Source organism: Meleagris gallopavo, chromosome 5 (assembly GCF_000146605.3).
Source record: "Meleagris gallopavo isolate NT-WF06-2002-E0010 breed Aviagen turkey brand Nicholas breeding stock chromosome 5, Turkey_5.1, whole genome shotgun sequence".
Taxonomy (NCBI): Eukaryota; Metazoa; Chordata; class Aves; order Galliformes; family Phasianidae; genus Meleagris; species Meleagris gallopavo.
This window is the reverse complement of record NC_015015.2, coordinates 1634657-1662012: the sequence shown is the minus strand read 5'-3', so window position 1 is coordinate 1662012 and position 27356 is coordinate 1634657. Positions and strand designations below refer to the sequence as shown.

The following is a 27356-nucleotide window of genomic DNA, read 5'->3' as shown; positions in this document are numbered from 1 at the left end:
AGGTTGGTTTTTTTTTTGTTTGTTTTTTAAACTTACCTAAGTAGCTGTTTTGTTGTTTTTGTTTAAGTTCACTTTAAATATTTGATCCTAATCTTTGAACAACCATTTCTATTTTAACGACATGCTTCACTCAAGTCCAGCTTACTCACACTACCAAAGTTCTGCTGAACTACCAGAAATGAAAAGGACTATGACTGGCAATAAATGTTAACTCAGAATTTTTTTTTTTAAAAAAAAAGATTTTCATAAACTAATGTTACCTAAAAAACACTGTGTTTTGTAGGTAATGTGATACTAATTGTCCAAATAGTGGTAGAAGCCTGTATTTACTACCTAAATACTTCTGATGCAAAGCTCTGAATATCTGTACACATGCATTAGCTATTCAAACCACACAAGACTTCTATGAAAGGTTAAGTGCTTTCATGTCCATTTCACAGACTCATAGACCCTTTGGCCATATGCTAAGAACTGGGCTTAGAAACCTTGAAGTGCAAATCTTTGTCCCTTCAAAAAGAAGGAAAATCTCTACTAGTGAGATGCCTGCACGAGTCAATTCCCTCCAATTCAGTGTACCATACGTGCTTCAAAGTCATAACTGGCCACGAAACCTATAAGCAACCGTATACACCTCCAGAGATAAGTATGGAATGAGCTGATTCTGTGCTGTTCCTGGGGACTTCCAGTGACTGCAGCAGCTCAGGGTGCCATCAGTTGCACAGCCACAGCTGCACAAGTGCCCAAGGCAGCCAGCAAACATCACTAAACAGAACGGCAGTGCTGTTCAGCAGCACCGTAACTCCCCACAGAGGTTTCTCGTGGGAAGCCCACTGAATCTCCAGACAGCAACTACTTTCTTCTCAGCATTTACAGTACAACCATAACACACACAAATTCCTTCCAGCATTTCAAAAGAGCATTTGAAAGGCTCCGAGCTTCAGCAGCAACAAATGCAATTTGCACAAGTACAGTTAGACAGACTTGAGCTTTCACATGAAACACTGGATTTCTCTCACCATAAAGGGTAACAGTCCGCTCACTGTAGGTAAAAGGGATTCAAAACTGGGTAAGAAGAACAAACATCTTTTCTAGGGTAAGATGGATTGTAAAAATTTTCTGGCTGTTTTGATCAAACAACTTGCAAAGAAAGTCCTCAGTGGAAAAGCTAATACTGACACCAACTGATACATGGATTGAAAGCTTAAACCATGTATGTCAATGCATCTTCCCCTTGTATCTGTACAAGTTTAAAGACTGAAATAAATAAAAAGAGTGGAAAAATTATAAAACATGCACAAAAATAGAACAAGCTTCTAAAGAAGGAGAAAGAGCTAAAGCACAAGAGTCACAAAATCTTCGCGATGAAAATATTCCACCAGCTTTTAAAATTCCATCAGTTCAGACGCCTTTTCTTTTTTTTTTCCACTCTGAAAGAACATTTGGAGAAGGAAAACTAAGGCAAAATGCACATAGGCAATGCAGCAAGGCAAGTCGATGAATGAAAGTTTAAATGTTTTGCCTTTTTGCAAGGAAAACAGACCACAGCACAGGGAGAAGCAAAGGCTGAGACCCTTGAGTTCCTGTGATAAATCTAAAGCTTGCACATTAAAGCTCCCCTTTGTTGAAAATGCTGTTAGACACAACAAAACAGAAATGTTACGTAAGTGCAAGCTCTGCCTCTGACCTTTCACTCTGTAACCGTCAGGCTTCATTAATTTTCACAAGGCCTGACAGCTCTAGCGTTAATACTCACACTTGCTGATCGAGCCACACAGCAGGTTCAGACTGCTACCTTCTCCTCTGAAACTCATGCATTAGGATTTCTTCCATGCTGGCAATGGAAAACCAAGTCTAAGAAACATTAAACACAAAAAACTACGTTACAATAATGCCAAGGTTGAGTCATAAACCCATGAAAGCAAGGAAGTATGGAGTGCATGTTGCCTCAGCACCTACAACTCAGCTGTGCAAAGCCAAGATATTGCAGCCTATAACATCTTCTCTGAGCGACCGCAGGCACAGGTGTGCTCAGCCTCACTGTCTGAACCTACAGAATCAACAAACCTAACACCAAGTGCTTCCATTCATTCTCTCTCCCATCTGGGCAAATGGAGTGAATCTGTCTCAACGCGGGGCCGCAGCATCGCCAAGTGCAGCACAAACCCCGAGCCAGGGCCATATATACGCTGCCAAACCTAGTTAGCTGTGGTCTGATCGAATCCAACTCTGCCATGGGGAACAGTTCCTTGCTTTTATGTATTTATGTCTCAACCGTAACATTATTCTAATGTAACTGTTTGTGATTAATATCATTCTCTTCTCTTTAACAGACAAGAAGTACCATCACATAAACGGCAACCCTTGAATGCTGCACAGCTTCTTTAGCTCAATTACGGCATTACAGAGTTCTTTTTGTTGGTCTTTCTTAATCTCAAAGTAACTTAGAATTTCGTTGGAGTATGGTTACTGAAACTTCTTTTCTTGAAACAGAAGGCTTCACTAATAGTTTTAGCCATTAATACACGGCAATTATTTGTTTTGAAACAGAACCTGGAGGCTTTGTTTAGTCTAAGCTCAAAGAAAGAAATCCTCGGGATTTTGCAGCTCACAGCACTGCCAACTGTAGGTGTAAGAAGTCCTCAGAATTGACTTAAAAAATATGAAATTTGGAACATAAGTAGCACAGATTTCCCTGCTTGCGAGCCCCCGATAAGGCTTTCTTTTCAGGCTCATAATTATGCAACCTAAAAGATGAAGCTTTTAAAAACACAAATAAATAAAATCGCGTAACTTAAAATCAAGAAAGCTGCAGCTATGAAAGCTTCCCTCTAAATTTAGCAAATTCTGAAAACAGCATCCTCGCTGCAAACCACGTGCCTAATTCTGCCTTTTCCTTTTTTCAAGTGATTCTTGCAGAAATGGCAGTTCCTCCTACTGTTCTGTTTCCCATAAACGAAGCAATACGTAAAGGAGCAGCATGACTGCTTTTGGGCTGTGTGCACACTTGTAGAGAGATCCTTTAAGTGAAACAGAGGTCACGTGGGACAACAGAGAGGGTTTTCAGGCAAAAACTTCTTCAGTCGTGTTAATTCGAAGGGTGTTCCTTTCAACAGAATCACCTCATATTTACGTTTACATGAAATCTGCATCTAACTGCCTGTAGTTTCAGGTCTGTAAAGATCCTGTGACCACGAGCATCAACTCGCTAAGAAATACTGCACAGGGCTCACTGAACTACTTGTCCTTTCACTGTGAGCTCAGCTTGGTTTCAGCTGGCTCTCCTCTTGAGCTCTGAGTATCAAAGCTGAGAACAGAACCAAACACTGCCTTCTCAGTACCAGCGGGGCTACAGAGAAACGTTCTTATTGAACACCATCAAGGCAAAATTGAAAAGGAACACTTTTGATTGCTATTGTATTAGGCTAAAATATAGAAACAAAACCTAATACTATCTCAATCTAATAAGAAAAAGCCATCTCTATTTCAAAAATTTCAAAGCATTCTCCATAAACGCATCACAGATCAATTTACATGGTACTTTTGCCAATAAGCAAAACGAAATCACAAGTTCCAATTGGCTTAACTCATATTGGAAAGTGCGAAAGCAAATACCGGAAAATGCAATTACTGCAAACAAACTCCATTTTCTTCATTCAGGAGGGAATTCCAGGGAACATTTTATTGCCATCAAATAATATTTCTAAAGGCATCAATACCCAATTCTATTTTCTTTTCAAAGTCCCCCCACGCTATATAACCTAATCCTCTATAAGGAAACTCTCCAGATTTTGAAATAATACATTGGTAGTTGTTATTACGAACCTTGAGAGCACACATATTGTATCAATTTAAACGATTTTTCTCTCTGAATCTTAAGAACATCAAAACCAGCGGTCTCCGACACAAACAGTTCTGGACTTCTCACAATATACCCTTTGTTTCTGTAATTTACAATTCCAATTAAGTCTTTTTTTTTTTAATATATAAAATAAATGAATAAAAGTCATCCATAAGGAGGTCAGCCTGAGAACAATTATACAGCAAGTAATTAAGCTAATCATAATTATCACAGACAGTGGCTTGGTATTTTCATGTACTTTACATTTTCACACCATCGAAGGCCAGAGAGTGCTAAAGGCATTACACAAAATAAGATCCTTGCTTAAGAAAGATAAAGCTCTGGACATCAGTTGCTGAAAGAAAACTTGCCACAAATCAATGAGAACTACGGACACAGGACCCAGAACCAAACCCTGCTCCAAATTGTTCTGCCTTCAGCAGGGAGTTTTGTGTGAACAGCATGATTGAGAAATTGACGTGTGCCATAGTGTTTCCAATGCCCACCGAGCAACCTTAATACATAAATGAGGAATTGTAGGAAACATTCTCCTGTTTCTCACCTCAGTGAATGCGTTCCTGTTATTTGCATTCTCATCTTTAAAGAAAAGGTGCAGTCTATGTGGCTTACAAAGCATAAGCAGGCACTTCCCTCTGCCTCGCAGCCTGGAAGCCTCATCACTAGTCCTAAGAATTCCTCCAAATGGCTCTTTTTCAAATACCTAAGTGAAACATTTGATAAACTTTTTTCATTTTCTTTCTGGAATAAGGAATCTGCTACACACCTTCTCGCTTTTGTTGTGGAATTGAAATCTTTCCTCGCAAAACAATGATTTTTGAGTACAGTGCTGATAAACTGCAAAAAATCCTGGGGCTCAGATAGGACCACCAAACATTAATGTAGTGTGGGCAGATTCCAATAAAGGCAAGGCAAAACTAATAAGCGGGAGCAGCAAGAATTATCACAAGTAAAATAAACTGAAAGGGAAAAGAAAAACAAGATAACGTTCTTTTAAAATATCTTAAACGCTTTAGAAACATGGACTGCTGTCTAAAAGCAGGACACGAGCTTTACAGCAATTCTGAAAACATAACATTTTCCAATGTGCCAAAGCATTTCGCTGCTTTGGAAATCCTATCCTGTGCTCATTTGTTGTGATTTTACTGGTAAACACATAGCATAGGAAGCAAGTCTGATTTTCAGGGATATTTTTTACACAGGTTTTTGGATGGCGATGCTGATGTTGGCTAGGAATTGCTTCTTCCTCTTTTAAGTCAGAAGAGGAAAAAATCTAAAACCTGAACTAAACTCCATTTCAAGAAGGAGACCAATACACGTCTGACAGCAATATGCACTGTATTTCAGAACTACCTTCACAGTCCCTCCCTGACATTTTTACAGAGGATAAAAAAACAAAGTACTGGGAGAATGCAAACAGAAATTACAGACAACTAAAAATACACAGGCAGGTCTCTGTGAACCTCCAGCACCGTTTTCTGAATTCCATGTCTGAATTTATTATTCTAAATAAACCTAAACATTCCATTACAGTCTTTCAAGATGAACTTGGATACCAGGAATCTCCTGAGTCCTTTAAGGAAATTCCTTTTAATAATCCAGCCCACAGAGAGACTTCTTAGCTACTAAAGGACACAACCAAGTCACTCCAGCTGTATCATCTTATTACAAGGAACTGAATTTCTTACACACAGGCTTTTTTTCCTAGCCGTCTACAGTTGCCCGAGCAGAATGGCACATAGTCTCAGATATTTTCCTTAACATATACTAACCCCAAATACTAAAAGAAAAAGAAGGAAAGTCTGAAAGCAATAACCGTGGAAATTAGAGCCGGCAAGTTCTGATTTCCAAATCTCACCTCTGCGACTATTTTTGCCACCTCCTCTCTTCCTCAGGCTTTGCAGATTTTCCATCAACAAACTATTTATGCTGCAGCATGCCAGGACCCCGTAGAAGAAAATATACACAAAAGTTTTCTAGAAATCCAACGTGCTGCTTGTCAGCTTTCAGCAGACAAACCGGTGTGCTGAAGTACCTCCTAGTCACCCTCACAAAGCAAAGCAAACACAACAGATGAATGGAAAACACCGTATAAAATATAACTCCATTCTGCAGTGTAAGTTCACGTGCTTTCATTGTAACAACTAAGGTAAAACCTGCCTCTTTTATTCTTGCTGCTACAAATCCGTTGGCCCTCTGCTGCAGCCATCGCTGCTCCTTATTAAAACAAGGGCAACAGTGCCCAACCTACTGAGGTAATAAAATGCCTTTAAAGCAAGCTGAAGGGGGGGTGTGTGTGATACAGATCTGTCTGTGCACTTGAATTTACAGTAACCGTTTTGTGAGGTGCTGCAAAACCTCTGCGATGCAGCATCTGTAGTTCCCTTTTGTGTAAAGGAACACACCAAAACCCTGGTAGGTGAACAAATGTTCCTCAGCAATTAAATGCTATCATTAACCATTGGAACATGCGGCATTTCTTATTTTTCATCTACTTTGCTTTCTTTTGATCTCTCTTGACTTAACCATTTTAGACCCCATTTCTAGACTAAAAAGAAAAAAAGAAAAAATGCCATAAGAAGGCATGATACGCAGACCTTGACTTTTGCTGAATAAAGAGGAGACCATAGTCGCAGCTGGCCATTAAGACAAAGCACGAACAGAACAGCTATTTCAGTCACACAAAGGTAACAATTTATGTCTTATTTATACTCCTTTCTGCTAAGGTTTTGCCCTTTCACCTCAAAGGCAACCATCATTGTTTTTACAGCTGGCTTGACGGAAACATTTGTTTATGAATGGCTATATTGCTTCCACTATAACTGTACGCACATCCTCTCTAAGAACTCAGTCTGTTGCCAGCCCACATTTTAGCATGCATAACCAGAGCCGTCTGTCACCAAAGCCACAGCTTTTCCTGCCCTCTGCCCCAGTACTGACTAGCAGGGCTGCCCAGGTGAGGGGCCCAGCACAGCACCTCCCGAGCCATCCTCACTCGCTCAGTCCCTCCCTGCTCTCCGTGTCCAGCCAATGATGTGGAGCTATGATTTATAGCCAGGTGACTGCATGTGGGGAATGCCTTTCCCCATGGTAAACGCTACAGAGCCCAGTGCTCTCCCAATAATTCCTTCACCAGGGGTTGGGGAGGGCTGCTATTCTGGAACTTTTCTTCGGGAAAACAAGTATGGCCAACACTGTTTTATTCCTAGCAACCAGCGCTGCTTCCAGAGAGGACGTGAGTGAGCAGAAGGGATGAACTTCTCCTGACAACACTAAGGAGCAATCTCCTGCAGAAGGCAGCAGAAAATTTCAAGGCTGCCTCGTAGCTTTGCTGCTCATTCACAGCGGGGACTGCAAATAGCAAACGTTGCTGAGGGAGTGCAGAGATTTAAGGGGATCACATGAGGAAGGGCAGTTCAGAGAAAGTAAGGAAGCGTGGGTAATTTTTTAGCATTTGTAGCTCTGTTTTAATCTAAAACTCTCCAGGTTTCTGTTGGTAGCTACCCAGAACAATAAAAAGCAGCATTCAGGAGAAAAGGAGCTATGATGCCTGATGCCTGGCCTGCAATATTACAGATTCTGGTTCATTAGAGAAGACATGCATAACCCTGGGGCCCTGACGGTTCACTCATCAAAAGTCACAGGAAATTCAAAAGTACAAATTGTTTCTGAGCTCTCATTTGTTAATTGTATTAACTTGGAAAGAAATTCAAGCTCTGGAAAAGCAGGTGAATCTTCACTGCTTTATATCCCCATGCGCTCATTTGTCTCTCTTCTTTGGGCACGCCGTCCCTCCCCCAGTTTGATGTTATTTCGCTCTCTTCTGTGCTTGTCTTGCATCTCCTTGCCTCTCTCCTTGCAGCACCATCCCCTGTTGTGCTGCTTTGTTCCTTCTCTACTAAACGCGCTGTCAATAGCAAGCGAGGCTCCCGGAGCCATCACCTCACAGCTGGCATGCTGGAGAACAGAGACCGGCCCGGCTCAGGGAAGCGAGGCACTGCTGCGGCCTGCTCCTCTCTATGTGAGCTGGGGCCTAGAGAAGCTCCGTGCTCGAGGCAGCGTGCGGAAAGCCCATCTCTAAGCCCATCTCTAAGCAGGCCGTGTGTAGGCCCAGCGTTGCCATCAGCTCCGACACGGGGTGCTGACGAGTCCCCACAGAAAAATGGTTGCTCTCAGCTACACCAGGGGAGCTGCCAGAAGCAGCCCAAGGGTCTTACAGCCACCCCACAGAAACAGCCTCTTGGGCCAAGTGCCTATTTTCCCCTTGCCATGCTCAGGGTGACTAACGTGACAAAGAAAATACAAATTCCTTCTCCAGTAAAAGTTCAGAAATGGGAGTTCTCCTCCCCTTTCCCTCCATACAGCCATATCAGATTGCCCACAAACACAGCGGCCATCCTCTGAAATCAGTATCATTTCTCAATAGCGCCAACAGAGATTTCAAGCTCTTCTAAGAGACGTGCTGCAGAGGGGAAGAGGTGGCACTGCACAGCTTTTTCCTTCACAGCCCTTTTGTGCCACGACTGGAGCATTCCCCATACATAAAATCCATGCAGAACTTGTCAGAGCTCAAATCCTCGGCTTCAGCCCGCTGGAACAAGGATTAATTAACAAGCTACAGAGGCTGGTTATAGCTAGTAAGAAGCAACGGTCTATTTTGTCTTCAATAAAAAAAGTCAGTAATTCTTGGAACATTTATTAACCCCCCCCCCAGTATAGGCAATTACTGTAAGATAAAGGTCTGCCAGTCTTGCATTAAAGTAAATTGCTGCATGTTGCTTTTCTACTGCATAGTAATGTCCACAGTACTGTGAATAAATGCTGTCATTTTGGTTTTAAGCTTGAGTCGACCTCTCAATCTGATGTTTGTAGCAGACCTTCACTCCCAGTGACCGGCCACAAAAGAAAACAAAGGCAAAAATCTACAAACCAAAAAAAGCAATAAGGCATTTCACTGAGATACTGGTTTTATAGCTCTGTTTAAAGTAATCTCACACACTCCTCAACGTGCAAAAATGAAAGGAGGAAGCACAAAACCCAGAAACCATTCCTGCTGTCTATGCTACGTTGCATAGTCACATACAACTTTAAAAAATAGAGTGGTGATTTAAAAACAAACAAACAAACCCACCCACAGGCTCTGTAATACACAGGACACTGCCAACCAGCTTTAAATTGAATTACACAGCCTGCTAATCTTTATGATGAAATAAAATTTCTTTGAACACTACACATTATACTAAAATCTGCAGTGCTTTCTGCCCCTAGTCCCAGTCTCTCTCTGCTCAAAGCAACTCCTCCATCCCTGATACCATTGTTCTTCTAAGCAGGAATGTGATGCTCTGCAAAAAGGAAGATTTCTTATTTTAATTAGATGCAGTTAATATGGTGTGCGTGATGTGAAAACTTAAGAGACGGGAGTTTCTGCGCTTGCTATATTCTGATGCAAGATTTCATTTCTAAGCGACAAACCAGTGGTGTACAAAGAATACATACTTGGACTTTCTGTTCTATTGAAATCATTCCCAGAGCTGATATACAGCTAAAGGATCTGATGACGACACCCATAAAACTCTCTATTTGGACAGTGCTACTTGTATGGTCGTTGCACTGATGGGATATCAAACATCTATCTTCTCTTTTACTGTGGATTTGGGAGAAAGAGGGAAGTGAAAGAATTATTTTGATTACTTTAAAGATTTGTTTTCACAATGGTTTGCTATTTAAAACATAGTCATTCCCTGCGCTTTTAATATAGTCCAGGGAAACAAATCCAAGAAATGATCAAACAATTATCATTATTAACAGTCTTCCAAGAACTGTGCAATACTCAGTGCTGTGGCTCCTTTCTTTCATTGAAAATTACCAAAAGAATAAGCTAGACTTGGACATACGAAGAACTAACCAACCTAGAATATTATTCTTCTTGAAAGCATATCTAACATAAGCTGTTTTCTAGTGGCTGTTCTATCACACTTCAGGGTTTGGTTTGGCTGCTTGGGGTTGGCAGTACGCAGCTTGTACTGAGAATTTTGCACCATCTCCAGTAATTAGGTGACTACAGTATGAGGAAAAAAAAATTAGAATTTCTCTCCATGCCATTAACAGATTATAAAAATAGTCTCTTGTGAAATTTCTTTATGAAAAGTTGCCAGGAATAACTAACAAATCAAGAGAGCAGTGTCAGTCAGTGTAATCCTGCATGGAAATGAGTATGTAGATAGTGATTTCTTTTAAGTTATACCTTGAGGGTTCTGTTTTCCACAAAGTCTATAGTACATATCTGACACAGAGCAGAGGACGAATATAAGGAAACAATGGAAATAACAGTTCCATAAAAGCAGAAAGAAAAATAAAGGTAGAGTTTTGGGATTTTTTATCCTTATCACTGTAGATGACTACATGAGGAAAACCTATTCAACCAATTAAAAAAAATGTACATGGCTGTATTTTTCTGCAGTTTTACTAGTAAGATGCAACCTTGAAATTACTTTTGTTTTCCTCTAAGAAAAATAAATTAGTAGAAGTATGCCCAAAAAAGGTTTATGCAAACAAAAGCTGAGCACCAATAATTAATTTGTTCAAGACATATGAGAATTTAAAAGTACCAATGAGAGTTTAACAGTGACATTAAACACAAGAAGCAACACAGCAATAAAATCTAAATAAAGTTGGGATGACGTGCACATGCCAGGAAGCTAAATAAATAAAGCAAAACTAACACTTGATTAAGACTCTAGATTCTATCATATAAACATTTAAAAAAAAAAAAGACATCAATATTTCATGCTTATAATCACAGAGTGGCTTAGGTTGGAGAGGACCTTAAAGATCATCTGGATCCAAACTCTTGCCATGTGTAGGATTGCAATCCACTGGATCAGGGTGCCCAGGGCCTCATTCAACCTGGCCTCAAACGCCTCCAGAGATGGGACATCCATGGCTCTCTGGGCAACCTGTTCCAGCACCTCACCACCTCTGAGGTAAAAAAAATTTCCCTAATACCTAATGTTTATCTCCCCTCTTTTAATTTAAAGCCATTCCCCCTTGTCCTGTCACTATCAGACGACGTAAAAAAGTTGGTCCCCCTCCTGCTAGTAACCTCCTTTCAAGTACTAGAAGGCTGCCATGTGGTCTCCCCAGAGCCTTCTCTCCAAGCTCAACAAGCCCAGTTCCCTCAACCTTTCCTCATAGGAGAGCTGCTCCAGCCCTCTGATCATCTCAGTGCCCTCCTCTGGACCCGCTCCAAGAGCTCTGCATCTTTCTTGTGCTGGGGGCCCCAGGCCTGGATGCAGCGCTGCAGATGGGGCCTCACAAGAGCCGAGTAGAGGGGGACGATCACCTCCCTCTCCCTGCTGGCCACCCCTGTGTTGATGAAGGCCACCCCTGGCCTTCTGGGTGGCAAGAGCACACTGCTGGCTCATGTCCAGCTTTCTGTCCAGCAGGACCCCCCAAGTTCTTCTCCTCGGGGCTGTTCTCAACGAGCTATTCTCCCAGTCTGTGAATATAATCCGGGATTGCTAAAAAAAAAAGCCAACAAAAAAACAGAAAACAACTCTGCCATGTATTACCAAGAAGAATCAGTAAGAACCTCCAAAGCATACAGCCCATGTGGTCTGGCTCTACAAATCACACAGAGCTCGTAAAAGTTGCAGCCGGAAAGCAAAATGCCAGCACTGACCTCTTATTAAAATACACATTTCCCATTCCAGTGCCTGAAGCCCAGCACAGCTCCTCACCAAAGCCACCCGCAGAAGACATAGCACTCTTCAAAACTGCACTAGGAGGTTTTGCAGAAAGTTGCTTCCCTTTCTCCCAGAACAGCTGTGCAAAACCCATGCTTACGAGATTAAAGCCACCTCAGCATTTTCTTTCACTCGCAATGAATGCAATATTTTTTTTTCTAACAGTTAAGAGTTCTGTTCAAAGTGGTATTTTATGTTTAGTCACTTAATTATTCATTCTGGCTAAAACAAGTAGAGCAATATAGGGTTCAAAATACGTTCCAGATGGTAAAAACACAAATCAGAAATAAATCATTTTATAAAAATAGGAATACATTTGTTTTTATTGCCATAATGCTACTCTAAATTATGCATAAGCTTCCTTTTGGATCTAAATTAGTGCAGAATACTTTGAGCTAATATCCCTCTGAATTTTGAGAAATTTCGAGTTTACTGGCTTGTCTCAATAGAAAGCTTTCATGTCAGATGCTGAGATAACTCACATCTGAAGCACACTGGTCAGGAGCAGAAGCTCTGAAGGACAAAAAGCTGGTCGTACCGAAATTGTTTTCAGTGCACAGCAGCAAAAGGAATATAGTCCCACAAAGCTCTAAATGAAATATTTCTTGATAAGAGATCGAGCTTGGATAGCATGAGGGAACAACTGAGCTAGACCGAGAAAGAACACGTAAGGACTGTAATCCTGAATTTTTAAATGGTGATAAGAGCTTGAATGCAGTACAGCATTTTGTTACAGCTCTTTATCTGTTTGTTTCCAGATTAGGTCATGCTATTTTCTGGAGACTATTTTGGCAGTTTTGGATGTAATTTCCAGTTTCTAAGGCACTAAATATACAAATCCAAGAGTAGACTAGAATTAACTGACCGTCCTTACCTCCACACCACATTTCCAGTGCACTTCTTTTGTCATTTGTTCTATGTTACAGGCAGCAGCTCCAATCTGAAGCAGCTATTTTCTATTTTCAAGAACTAAACGCTCGTAAATGAGCAGGAGCCACTTAACATCAGTCCAACTAATACAAAAATAAACTTTAGAAGAACCAACAACACATTTCTGAGGACCATACCCATATATGTATAAAGTAGCAAGAAAAGCACCGCATTAAAAAAGCACAATCAATATTTTCTTTTCACTTTAAGTAACATGAGGAGGAACTAAATAGCAAGGAAAAGCTCAATTTTTATTTTAGCTGTATCAACACCATTTAAACCAAAGGCAACAATATATTGCAATTAAAAAAAATAAAATTGTTACAGTCCAGACCCATATTTATTTGTTCACAGCACCATTCACAGAGTTCCTCAATTCCTGGAGAAATAATCTCCTAGAATAATCAGAAAAATATTGAAACATGCATTCGAAACAAAAAACATGGAAGAAAAAAAACCCCATAAAATAATCAAGCTGCCAAATCCCAAAATAATTCAGGAAAAAAAAACAACTCTATTAAATCCATTAAATCTACTAAAATCTATTTTTGAATACAGTCAATAAGAAAAATACTGGGCACAGAACAATGTCTTAATTCTCCCTCAACACTAACTCTAGTGGCAGTAATTTCTCTTATATGGATATCTCCAGATCCAGGCTGGACAGGGCTCTGAGCAACCTGACCTAGCTGTGGGTGTCCCTGTTCTCTGCAGGGAGCTGGACTAGATGGCCTTTCAAGGTCCCTTCCAATTCCAAGGATTCTGTGATACCCACCACTACAAAACTTTGCCAGGTTTGTCCAGTATTACATCTCATATTGGAAAACTTACATTAAAAACAATGACTGAAAAATAAATCAACACAAGCTATATGAAAAAGCCATCCAAAGAACAACAACAAAAAAGCTGTTTGAGAAAACGACTGGAATAGTTGTGAGTCTCTTACATAAGTAAGGCTATGCACAATCAGGCCTATACTAAATGAGCACCACGTACATATTATCGTTCATTAAAGATATATCTGACTGAATTTATCTTTGCCTTCTCTTCATTTCAATTGGAATTACTCAATCACTTTCCATCACAGAAAAGGAAGTATTATATTACAAAGACAGAGCTATAATTAAGACACTCCTGCATCTCATTTCCCATATATGACTGAATGAGAATGGCTGGGGAAAATAGGAATAGTGGTAATAGCAGGATGTTGAGTACGTTCAGTGAGACTTATACTGGGCACAGAATAATGTCTTCATTCTTCCTCAGCAAAAAATGGTGTGTTTACTGCAAGGTCAGTTAAGTTACTATAAGAGATTTTTAATGAAAACAATTATAAATTTAAAGTAACTGTGTTTAAAGCATTTAATAGTCACTGAGGTCAAGTGATTACAGCAGTTACAAGACCCGAGGGACGTGTTCACACCAAAACAAAGTGAATAAATTAACTCAGCCATTGTGTGCAATCACTAAGTAACCACAGAGGTTATGCAGCATATGAGCCTAGATGACTTTCATGGAAAACCAACAATGAAAATTTATCAGCCGAAGGGGGAAAAACCTAAGAATCTGTAAAAGCTGCACGACGGGTTGAGAGCTGGAAAGATTAGAAAAGAAGATGTAGAAAGCATGCTCCGTGATCCAAATGCAGAGACAAGGAATAAAAGCATCCACCCACTTCAGTAACACTCAAGGTGCTGAACATCTTGTTTAGGTGAAATCCTTGAAGACTTGCAAAGGTGTGTGGGACCAACAAACTTTCAAGTCACAAGGAATTGCCCTCAGTCCTGTGCAACTCTGACACATGTAACACACAGAGAAGAAAAAGAGACGCAGGAATTCATTATAATCATCTTCTAATTTTCCCTTGGCTTATCAACTAGGAAAATTACGTGACTGGCATTGCATCTTAGAGTTATTCCATTACATAATCCTAGTGGAGATGAGGACAAAGTAAGCAAACTAAGCTGTAGAAGGAAGTCAAGCTCTTGTCAAGGTAGAAGAGATACAGATGCTTTGACTCCATCACTGCTTTACAACCAGAATTGCCAGCGAGGACACCATGCACAGGGCAAAAACACATCCATGAATTCATTCTGTTTTGATTCCAAATGAGGAGAGGGCAGCACTGGAGCCATTATTCACCACTGCGATGTGATTCCATGGAGGAATCAATTTGCAGCTTCACTTCATGCTAGAAACCTAATAACCAGAATTGTTGTATATGTAGGTAGACTCAGTGCTTGTTAAAAAAATAAAACAACTAAGCACCAAAAAGGTTTTCTCTGTACCTGAAACATAAAAGGCTGAGGACAAAACCAGCAGGTCCTCTCGCAGCCATAGCTTCCAGCTAGCTTCAGTGACACCAAGTGCAATGCAAAAACTGCTTACTCAGATAAATACCATGCTGACATCTACAAGAACTATGTATGTTAAGAAAGCCCCATGATACATTATCGAGGCTGGAACAAAATCTATTCAAAGAGTTCAGATGTGTCTGTTGCAAACGTTAAACAAAGGATGTATGTGATGAAATAATGTCATCGTGAAATGCCTGTTACACACAAGGGAAATGCCAAGTGGTTGCTTATGCTGTAAGAGTCCCTGCAGAAATCTAGGAACACAGTATCAACTTACTTGCTTTGGCTTTCAGCAGTAAGTACTGAGTCAGAATTTTCTGACAAGAAAACATTGGACATAGGCTCTGGTTGTAACAAAATAATACTTGTGTAATGACCTGATAGCCAAAGAACTTTGACAGGGATAGACTTCAGAAATCAACACTCCAGAAAGCAATTCCTTTCCTGGAGCTGCCTGATACAAAAGGCATTTGTGACAACTGAACCTCACTGAAGAGCAATGCTATCTTTCCCACAAGAACTGGAACTGAGTGAGACCACACCTCCTGACCTCGGGAGCCCTGCAGCCCACCCCAGCCCTTACACTGCTTTCTCATCCTCCTCCTTCTTCGCAATACTTGACCATTTACAGCTCATCACAAACCTGTACATAAGTATATAAGCAACAAAGCATATAAATTGAGGAGGATGATTCCTATTATTTGTTTTCCCTCAACTTATGTACATATACAACTACTTCTCATACCACTTCTGAATTCCTAGCCTAGTGAAGCCTAGGAAAAAAACAAACACACGTTTTCGAGGCCATTAAATCTAAAGCTGTTTTCTAGAAATATGAACAATAAAACCAAATTTCAATAATACAGCAATACCCCGAAGCCCCAGTCCTGCATGCACAACCACATAAAAAGCAGAAAAGCATTCTTTAAAATTGCACCAGAGAAACCTAAGATCAGAGGGAAGATGGTTTGAAAGAAGAGTATGGACAGAGTACAAAGGAAGGTGAAAAACTGAGACTTGGAAAGCTCTTTTATTTAAAAATTACTTTTGTAAATCTTAATATTCTTTACTTATCCCTTGAATGGTCAGCCAGTGTTCTCCAATGGAATAAAATGATGCTATTAAAGATGTGTAGAGATGAGTGAAAGCATGATGACAAAGCCATGCTTTCAAAGGTTTTTATGCACTGCTCTAAACTCGTCTAACATTTCTGGAGTATCAGCTGGCTTGAGTCACTTTCACCTCTGAGTATTTCTGGTGTAACTGGTAACACAGCAGTGCCCAGCAAGCCTACCAGCTGCATTTGCAATAGGAGCACTATGGACAAGTTTTCCTTCTACCTTTCGGACTTCTGCTGCTGCAATCTAATTGTCTTCATCTGTAGCTACACAATAGCAAGACACTGTCAGAATACAGCAGAATACAAAACACCTTCTGCTTAGGAAGCGTTGAGCATCTGTGTTCAAAGCAGTACTCTAGCTCAAAGGACTACTCATGTTACTACTCGAATAAAATTTTCCTCCTTCAAATTTTGACATCCTTTATCATCAGAAAAAGGACTTGGTTTATGTTGTAGCTTTCAGTCCTGCTTGAAATTATAGTCAGCCAGAAAGGCAGAGCAAGCAATAGTTTTGGACGTGGACATAAAAGCCCATAGTGTCAACTAAGTGGACGCTGAATGCGCTCATATTAGGTGCCACCACTCCCTCAGGGCACAAGGATGTTACACAGTCCTTGCTTGGGAGTGACAGAATCTTTCCCCCAAGATAATGCAGGAATGAAGTGAAGTCCTTATATTTGTCTTAATTAACAGAATCAAACTGAGGCTAGAAACAGCACATCACATGAGGACAAGTGAAGCAAAGGTAGGGGGTGGATTTTCATGTGCTCTAATTCAATTAGGAAGCAGTGACTGACACTTGGACAGGAGAGGTTAATTGGGGTCACCAAAACGCAGTAATTCCTTACCTAACCAGTCATTAAACTTCTTAACCTCTGAGGGCAGTCCCAGCTCGGTGAAATCGCCCGTGTGGAGAAGGATGTCCCCATAAGGCATCTGGATGCCATCTGTTCTGGAGTGTGTGTCTGAGATGCAGACAAATCGCGTGTGGCCCGCTGGTTTTGGAGTATCGTATGGGATAGGGTCGACCCTAAAGCAGACACAAAGATCTCGTAACAGTTACAAGGTTAAAAGCCTCACATCTATAATTTCAAATATCAACACAAATCCAAGTACACATCAGTATGCATGCACACCCATTTACACACACCACGCTGAAGGAAATGGCTGGAAGGTAACACTGCCAAAAATCAAGGAGGGACCACATTCTCAAATACTTACCTGGTAAGGAAGGAAAATTAAAAAATATGTAGGATATGACTAGCTTCTGCTCCTGATACCAAAATTAAACACTGGGGGAAAAAGAAAAGGTTTAGGGGACTTAGAATTTTTATAGATTTTTTTTCAGCATCTGCCTTATAAATAAACAGGTGCACAAGTTTTAAATAACACGTCCTGCAGGTGGGCCAGCAAAAGGCTCTCACTTGAGCTGAGCTTAGTATATGATTTCGTTCAAGGGCACAGGCACTCCTACCATTTCCAGCAAGGGTATTTGTTCACACACTCAGCTACAATGCTTTGATGAGGCCTGGAAATTGCAGCATTGAGCCTAGTGTCAACTCCTTGCTCTCAAAAATCCTGAGCTCATCTGTCACTATAATTTAACACTGGAATAGCACAGAACCTGGCCTAACATTGAATCAAACCCCACTGCAGCTATATAGAATTTCAATCCATTCCTTTGATGTGTTACTTTGATCACGGACAGAGCTCAGCTTAGTTCTAAGATCTGCAGCAATTATTATGGTCCGCTAACATCCCCAACCATTGCAGCACTGCAAACAAACCAAGTATTTTAAAGCACTTCAAATCATTTTATTCATACACCTATTGGAGCAAACCAGCACAACAATGTGCATTCAAAAATTGGAGCCTGAAAGTGAAGAAGAATATTTGACAGAATTTATTAGTTTTGCTCCTCATACTGCACGAAAAACAAGGAAATACAAACTTCATAAGTTTTTCTTTACCTTATGAATGTCGGTACACTGAATTACTGTTTACTGCACGCTGAACTGTGTGATAACTTCTGCTGATGCGCTCAACTCCAGCTCACTCACGTAGGTGAGAAAGCTCCCTACTTTGAGGAGCTTACAGTGGCTCAAGAAATCTCCAAGCAGACACGCACTCCTTGGTCTTCAATGAAAAAATGGCCACGTGAGTGCACGTCCTAACAAGGTCTTACTGAGTCTATTTTTGATTTGGAAGAATGTTTACACACAGCTAAAATTCAAGCAGATGAGAAAACCGTGTGTGCAGGGAGAGAGGTGTGGTTGGGCTGCATTTTCCTAGGTACCATGAATAAGTAGTTCCATTCAAACTGTATTTCCCATGCACGCCTCACAACATTTGGTTGCCACTGATTGCTGAACTTTTTTGTAGAATTCAGACTCGATAAGACTGTGTTTACTTTTATATGGTCTTTACTTAAAAAACAAAATTACTGTGGGCTGGACGGTATGGGAAGGAGCAGTTCAGCAGGTAACTCTTTGCCTTTTTGGTACTGCACCTCCTTTTTCCCCCCCAGAAGACCACACATGATTGAGTCATAGAACCTGTTATCATTACTGAACTGCCTCACTGCAAAATATGAACTAAAGCAATCGATGGATTCGTCTTTTCTACAAGAGTTAGAAAATAATAAAAACATTATTATAGAGGAAAACTCACTTATCCATTGAAATTACACTACTAAGCTGGGCAGAAATAACTATAGGCCACGGCATTTTGGCACCTGCTTTGCTATTCTCTGCAATTGATTCCCAAACAAACCCCCCTTTGCTCTAGGTCAATTTGAAGCATTTTAGAAATAGATCACACGTTAAACATGAGGGTCCCTGAATCAACATTTCCACTCTTCCAAGCATGTTTTCTTCAGATCACACACAATACGAACACCAGCTTTCATCACATACCCTGCTCAGACCGTCTCTGCACGAGCCACCACCAGTGCCTCTGGGGCACTGTTTGTTCATACACAGCAGCTCTGCTTTGCCACTCTCTGCACTTTATTTCCAAACAACCCTCCTTTTGCTCTAGGCAATGCCTCCCAGACTATAACACCCAAATCTGGTTTAGAATTTTTCTATTCATGCAACGACTTACTAACACAAGATTCTATAATTGAAATTCATTAAGTTCCTGACCCTTCTTTCATTTCTTTGCATACACTAGGATGTTGCCAAGTAACCTTATATATATATCTTAGCTTAATTTCTTCTCTTATTCAGTAGTGCTTGCCCACTAAGCATTGGAAAGTGAGATACTGAAGGTTATTGTGTTCAGCCCACCAATTTATCTTACTAAAAACAGTCCTTCAAAAGAAACTTAATAAAAGCAGTCTTATTGCCAGTTCTAAAGGCTCAAGTTTGCTTTCCATCTGAAGGTACAGTATAGGAAACACTAATGGAAGATTTGTCTTTATCACTGCATCTTGAGAGGACTGGCCTCTGACTTTGTGAGATCACCTATCACAGCATGCACAGCACTGTGCTCTCACTGCTTTTGGCAGCGCACGGCTCGCCTGGCTGTGAGCATCATCATCTGTTCCTGTGGGGTCTGCTCACCTCAGGTCCCAGCCACAGGGATTACAGCCTGGCATCTCTAAAAGTTCTTTAACTGTTACGTGTCCAACCCTACCTGCTATCCAACAGGAAACAAAATAATTACTTCACCTCTGCCCACAACCAGTCTCTACCAAATCAGCACACACACGCACACGCACCTCTACCATTTTCTCCCAGCAATGTGTGTACAAGCAGCTGTGACAAAATTCCATCACCAACAACACTAATTCTTCAGATTTCTCAAGCTGGCAGACAGCAACGCTTTATAGATCATCACTGCATTTGGAAAAGAATGCTTATGGAAAGACACAGTTATACTCTAGCAATTTAAATGATTAAAACAACAGCCAGGAAATGAAAAGCAAACTAATAAAATATTGATTAGTATCAAAATGAATGAGGGAGTGCAAGAGCCCCGTGGTGCCCTGCATCCCACCAGCTCCGTGCCAGCAGCCTGCAACCAGTGCTGCCCAGGCTGCTGCTGGTGCCACGAACACATGGGGGTTTGCACTGCTCCCCCCCAGCATATGATAACTTTTACCACTGTTTCACATTCTAAAAGCAGGTAATGACAGGAAGTTAAATAATTAAGCAACAACCCTCAACACTGAAGTTATCAAGGAGACTGTAACGGCAAGACAGAAGGGCTGAATTCCACAACTCAGAGAGAAGGAAAACAGCAGGTCTTTCACATGCATGAAGGGAAAGGTCATGATTTAGGACATCGAGCTACAGAACAAATGCATTAGCTGTATATTTCGGCTCAGCCATACACTAGCTACTTAAAATGACATCTTATAAATCAGAAGCATTAGCAAGTACCTCAGGGACAGCGAGGGCAGTACAGCCCTCCAGGAGACATCGCCGCAGGGAGAACTACGCTGGGAACCTGTGTTCAAAGAAAACTTAGCGAAGACACTAGCACCATTTCTCTGAGAGAGAGACAAGTTTTGATTCCAAAGCATAATTCTGCACGGATGACTTCAAAAGCCAACACCACCAGGCTCTGGTTTGGCTCTCCGGTCCCCTGGAAGGCCTGTGCCTCAGAGCTGAACCCGTGGCCTCTTTGCTTTCCCGCTCTCTTGGGGTTTGAGGTATGCAGGCCCCAAATCCCTCCTACGGAACAATTCCCAAGAATCTAATTCATCCATGAAGATGAAATAAAAGCCTTAAACATTAAGCCAGGAAGAATTTCTAGTTCCTAAATCACAATAAATCACTCAGATGAATGCAGCACCTATACTGGAGAAAACACTCAGAGATATCCCTCTCCTCAGAGCCTTGCAGCTCAACCCAGCAGTGTTACTGCTTACAGTCACTCTGAGCTGAGTGGGTGGCACTGGCTTTGCTACAGGTGAACAAATCAGGGGACCATGTAATTCCACACTTTCCCAGGCATACCAGACAGATGAATAAACAGTGATGTATGTGCCCACGTCCTTCCCAGATTTTGTCACATCGCATGCTTTCTATGCAGAACAGGCTTCAGACAAATATTTTCAAGTTGTAGCAACTATTCTATAACATCGTTTGGGGAATGAGTAAATTCCTCAATATTTCAAACCAATCTTCTGATTTTGAAAGGGGAAAGATGGAAACTTTGATGAAGGGAAAGGTGGACTTCCTGACTGCATCCTCCAATGCAAGGAAAGGTGACAACTTTTTACAGAAGTTCAGTGCACCATATGCACATCCTGGCATCTCCAGCCAGAAATGTATGCGTATACATACACAGAGCTGATTGCGTGATACAACACATGCTGAAAGAAACAAAGCTAAATACTCATTTCCTCTCAATAAACACAATGAATGTCTAAATACAGTATTATGTACTTGGCCACTGCCAGTCATTGATTGTTTAAATTATATGTATGAGTGCTTTTGTTAGCTTGACTCCATCTTCCAGTATGGTCAAAGACTGAGAAAACATCCTCTGACTAAAAGAAACGAGATGCAAAAGCCTTTCAACATTCTCGTGGGTCTTATTTGTACAAGCACACACATCTAAGAGCAGACTGCCACAAACCAGTTTAAAAGCAACACCTTTGCTGGAAACATCTACGTACACGTGTCACCCATCAAAACCTTAGAGAGAGCTCTGGAAACTAAAGCAGAGGTCTGATATTCCTTTCAGAGATGTCACTAATTGTGACTCGGTGCAATATGGAAAAAAAAATTTACATTTCCAAACCCACATGAGGATTCAATGCACCACTCAGCAGCTCACTGCTAACGCTTCCAACAATTAGAGCTGAAGGGAAATGATGGATCTTTTTATTACAGGTTGGGACTGGTTTACTTCCAGTGAGATTTATGAGATTAAACAGAAAAGGCTTATATTATCCACTGTCAGAATTTGGGCAAACTAAGAAAACCCTCTGCATAAGGACAAAGACACAAACGTGAATTTGCACAAATACATCTTCTCAGCCTGATGTAAACCTCAACAAACGACGAGTCCAAACTCTGTTAACTCCAAATGCTGGTCTGTAACAAAACCAGAAGGAGGTAAAATTCAGCCCTGCTATGGTGCGCTTGGGGTGCAAATAGCAGTCCGGTGTTTTTTTCTGAAGCGCTTACGATATTAATGGAAATTCAGTAACTGAATTACTTAAGTGCTTTTGAAAATCCTGTTAAAGAACACTTGGCAGATAAAATTTATTTTTGGTCAATGAAATACTTTTCTAAAATTTGTGTATAAGTGGCTTCCCAAAGGTAACGAAAGCGAGCCAAAACTCAAAAAATATCAACATCAGTATCGGCATCACTCTAAGGCTCAAAAGGCTGTGCTTTAAATAAAACAGTAAAATGTTATTTTTATGCAAGTATGGTTTCAATTAAAAGTCGTTAAGAAGAATTTTTCCCACATTCTTTTGTTGTTGAGGAACTGCAATAAATTCTACCCTCTGTACACCCTGCAAGAACTCAATTGCTGATGAATTGAACGTGCACTACCAAGGAAGGTCAGTAAGTTGTCTGTGTTAAAGGCAAGTTTTTGTTTCCCTGCTGTAAGGTCTACAAGCACCGATTCATTCAATGCATTCAGAAAGTACAGTCTGGAATCCCAACCTCCACAAAGACACAAATTAGGATCCAATTTTAAGGACAATGGGATTTACATATCACAATGAGAGTGATGCCAAATTAAAGTGTAGCACCCCTTCAATTATTTCAACAGCATGAGTCATAAGATGGGGTGGATTTACCTCTGGGGTGGAAAACACAGGGGTGGCTTTAGCCCTTGATGCAATAGTAAAATAGTTTTTCAAACAGTAATGCAAAAACCAAAATGAAACAAATGTCCAAGATGGAGTAAATTTAATTGGTTTTGCTCTACCTTGAGACATCAAAAATGCCATTTCTCTCACTAACTCAGATGATTTTGATCAGACAGACAGATGCACAAAACTACCACCATCATCTATAATTACTATTCTATTAAAAAAAAGACTTTTTTTTTTTAGAAGATGAATTACTGCAGTATATACTTAGGTTTTGATGGTCATTTGTATTAAGAATGAAATCTGGAATATTCTAAAACGTACAGAACTCATAAATGGAGATCTGGGAGGACTGTGGCTAGAGCGCTTGCAAAAAAACATTTGATGCTGGTTCTGATTTACTTATTTATTCCAATAAATGTTTTGTCTGAAGTATAGGAACTACCTGAAATTCTGCTGACACTCAGCTCAGGAAATATCCTTTAAACCACAGGGTAAGTATATCGTGCAAGTAAAAAACTTCTCAAGCCTTCTCAATCATTCTGCTTTCTGACCTGAAGGCAGAACCCTCCCTCTCCAATCCAACCTCAATGTAAGAAAGCCCTCCCCTAAATGGAATGCTAATCGTGAGAATCTCTCTTCTGCTCTTCCTTATAATTTCATTTCCATTGGGATGATGGAGCTGAGCCCAAAAAACCTGTTCAAAGGAAGGACAATTCACGCTGGGCAAGCGCCACTGGTTCCCATTTTTAAGTTACTGGGTAACAGAGAGCGCTTTCAGCATGCCTATAAAATAGCCACCAACATTAGTAACCTGTAAGCAAACAGCAGAAGTCTAACCCAGAAGCAAAGAATTTTCTTCATCCTCCTCCAGGCCTGAGATATTATATTAAGGAAGTAAATTGGCAGACACTTATCTACTAAGTCCGTTTGTGAATCTGAGCCAGTACAAAAATGCGTCTCTCCTAGGATGAATATTCCCTCTCTTACATCTAGGCTTTAAAAATCTTTTTTAAAGATTTTAGTAATTAAATGCTTCCACTTAAATCTGGGCATCTAACACCATATTCCTACTAAGGAAAAGTCTTCTTAACAGCTATGCTATCTTAAAAGGCTTTTTGCCACTTACATTCATGCATATGAAGTACTTTGGCCCTTGTCAAATGTCTCAACTTCCAGATTCTCTTAAGTTTTAAGAATCCTTCTGCAGGGAAGACAATGCAACATAGACTGCAATTCAGCTCTCCTGAAATCCTTTCTTCTCAACAGCATGAGAGGGGAGATTTGATAGCTAGCTTCTACCAACACCTACACAACCTCAAAGGACAAGTTCCCACTGAGCATCCTGGATGCCAAAAGCTGCACATACGCAATGGTTGACTGAGGTTACAGAAGCTTTCATGTTACATGCTCACACAGCTGGCCCAATATTTCTCTCCTGCTGCTAATTCCATGGCTACAAATTCTGACACCAGTCACACATCTTAGTCTCAACCTGAACTCCAGATTTAGATCTGAACTAGCCTTAGAGAAAAGCATGTTTTTGGTGTTGTTTTTTTTGTTTTTTTTTGTTTTTTCCCCAAATAGGATGAAAACACCAGCATCAGGTTCTGCTCCTAAGTGTGCTCTCCAACTTTACAGTGCCTATGCTGGAGACACAGGAGCATGAAAAAGGACAAATTCTACTTGACAGATTTTTGTACTTTTATCTATCCTTAACTTCCTAGGGCAACCGTCTTCATTACAGCTAACATCATCTTCCTGGCATACATGTCTAAAATGAAACCCAACTGCAGACAGAACTGGATTCAATCAAACAATACTGCAGGTCCTGGGCGAGCGCAATGGAGAGCTGTAGATACTAAAAGCAGGTTCTTTTCTTTTACTGTGCCAAATATTTTCCCAGCTAAAACAACTTTCACCAGATAGCTCTGTTCCTCTTTTCTTCCTCTCCAGTATTAAACAACCTATGACAAGGAAACTGGAGGTCAAATAGTACACATTCCGGAATGTTTCAAGATGCAAACATTAGCATGAAGGAGAAAAAGCTTGGTAGATTAAAGTTACAGCAGAGGGAGAGGGAAATAAAATCTCAAGTGTGCATGAGCAGCGGAACGCTGCACGAATGTAGCTTCAGCTGGAGATCTTACAACTGCATGGTGAGTTCTTTCTTCCTCCTTTCTTTTTCAAACCTCACTCGTTATTTAGCGTGCTGAAATGCTTCTCAAGCAAGGCTACATGTCGCCAAACTCAGCAGCAATGCCTTCTTATGCAAAGCAAAAACAATTCTTATGGATAAAATCCAGCAGAGCATTTTTGTTTCTTCAGCTCTGTAACTTGTCTATGGCATTTGTTTGTCACGTATCACATTTAAACAAGGAATACTGGGAGAAGTACTGCTGCATGTACCACCAGGAGGCTTTATCAATAATGTAGTTAACAAGCAAAGGTTTTGTGGGGAACCACAGTGTCACAGGTTATTTAAGAACAATCTTTTTCAGCTTCTACTCTTATCATAGAAAAATAAGGAACTAAATGTCCTCAGTGGGAATACTTGGACATCATATTTATCAGAATGCTTACTGACTTCTGCAGTTAGCAATTACTTTGAGTTAAACCATTTATTTGCAAAGGTGCACTCCCCTCCGCCCTCCAAAAAACTAAAAGCAAAGAGAAATTATAGTCAAGGCATAAATCTACCTTACGAATACTTTTAGAAAAATCAATTTAAAAATAATTTACTTTCGCTTCTGTGGCTGTAAGAAAAGCAGGGGAAATGAGGAAAGCACTACAGAATCACTTAGAATTCAGTATTTTCCTCGAGTCATTTCCAAAGCCAAATAAGCCGAGACAGCTCCCTGTGTTGCTTCTACACCTGAATAGTTGGAAAGTTATTCTGCATGACTCTGAGGCTGTTGTTAATTGAACAAACCTGCTTGGTAATTGCTCAGTATGCAACCGAATGCAAGACCTTGAAAACTTTGAAATCTTACCTACTTTCCAAACCCACATGCAGTGCAATACCAAACGTTGGTTCCTGCTGCATATGCAGAAAGAGATTTCTACACCAAATCCAAAAAGCAAACATTTTGTAGCTTTGAAATTTAGAGAAAGGATATCACCACGAAAACGGCTGGGAAGGAAGGAAACAGGCTGCACCACATAACATTTTACGATACAGAATGAGATGTGACGATGTAAATTCACTTATGTGATTCAGTTGCAAGCAATGCAAATGCAATCTCACTGATTGCACTTTAAAACAGAGGAGGGAATTTCATTGTTTCAGTCAATGCATTCGCCACGTTAAAATCACAGAACTTCCAAACCACAGAGAAATAACCAGAAGGCATCATTTCACACTAAGATGGGAATAACCTAGGTAGGTGAAATTCACGCTGCTGTGCTGGTGAGCATGAACTGGATCATGGAACATCTCAGGTCACAGTCAGTCGTACAAAAGCCTTATGCACAGAGCTGAGTTCCACCAACCTTGGCATTATTAACAAGCCAAAGACAGAGAAATTTAGAACTTAGGCCCCCCAAACCATGAGCTTAAACAAAAATGCAAAAGGATCTTCTTCACTGTCTTACTTTATCATCTGGTTTCTTAAAGCTTGCGAATATGAGGAGGTATCCCTGAAGTAAAAAAGTGTGTGAATCCAAAGTACCATAGCTTTTCCTACATGAGTCCTGAGGGAGACTATTTATTAGGCACAGTCCTGTTTTCTGATTTAGCTTAAGCTCTTTCCTTAGAGAATATGAGTATCCACACCAAGAGAAATTCCAGAACAGCAGCTGCAGAACTGTCTTCCCTGTAGGAACTACCAGAACTACCAGTTATCCTATGCAGTCATACTCCTTGGTTTCCATTTTTTATTGTCCTCTTTGCATTTATGAGAAAAAGACACACACACACACACACACACACACGCACACACACACACACACAGGTATGTATTTTGGTTTTCAGGAAATGTCTGATTGCTTTAAAATCTACAATAAAATTGCAGAAGTTGTCAAAGGCAAACTGCCTTCTATCTATGAAGTGTATCAGCTATACTAACGGGCGTTTCATTACGGTTTTTTTGGGGAGGTGTTTTTTTTATACAATCAAACCAATTTTTGATTGAACTAAGAGCAATAAGAAAATTGTACCTACCTACCCATACATGGTAATTTCTGCTCAGCACGCAAATGAAATACTAGTTCTCTTTCTTGCCATTCTGGAGCAGGAAGAGATATCTTTAGGGACAGGCCATGACAGAATTCCATGACAGCTTTGCAAAGTTACAGGAAATTGCAAATAAAAAATTAGTAATTAAAAAAGTCTGTGAGTTTTTCAGCAAGATAAATAAATAAATAAAGCATTACTAAACATTCTGTAAAAAGTAACTGACTAAAATTTTCCATCATCCCTGACAGCCTCAGAATGGGTGTTTTTCTAAGTAAGTCGCTCAAGGAGAAAAAAGCTTAAGAAGGTGTTCAAATCTGGCAACAGCTGTCCTTTAACCACTTTCTCCCCTACATCTGGATTCATTTCTCACCCCCCCCCTTTTTT

At 40.4% G+C, this 27356-nt stretch overlaps 1 protein-coding gene across 1 annotated transcript in view; it reads right to left on the bottom strand.

The window, feature by feature from the left end:
• MPPED2 (metallophosphoesterase domain containing 2) overlaps positions 1 to 27356 on the bottom strand; it is a 124015-nt gene that overhangs the window by 45486 nt on the left and 51173 nt on the right. The window contains exon 5 of the mRNA XM_003206082.4: positions 16857 to 17038. Within this exon, the coding sequence (XP_003206130.1) occupies positions 16857 to 17038 (182 nt within the window). The remainder of the gene's footprint in view (positions 1 to 16856; positions 17039 to 27356) is intronic.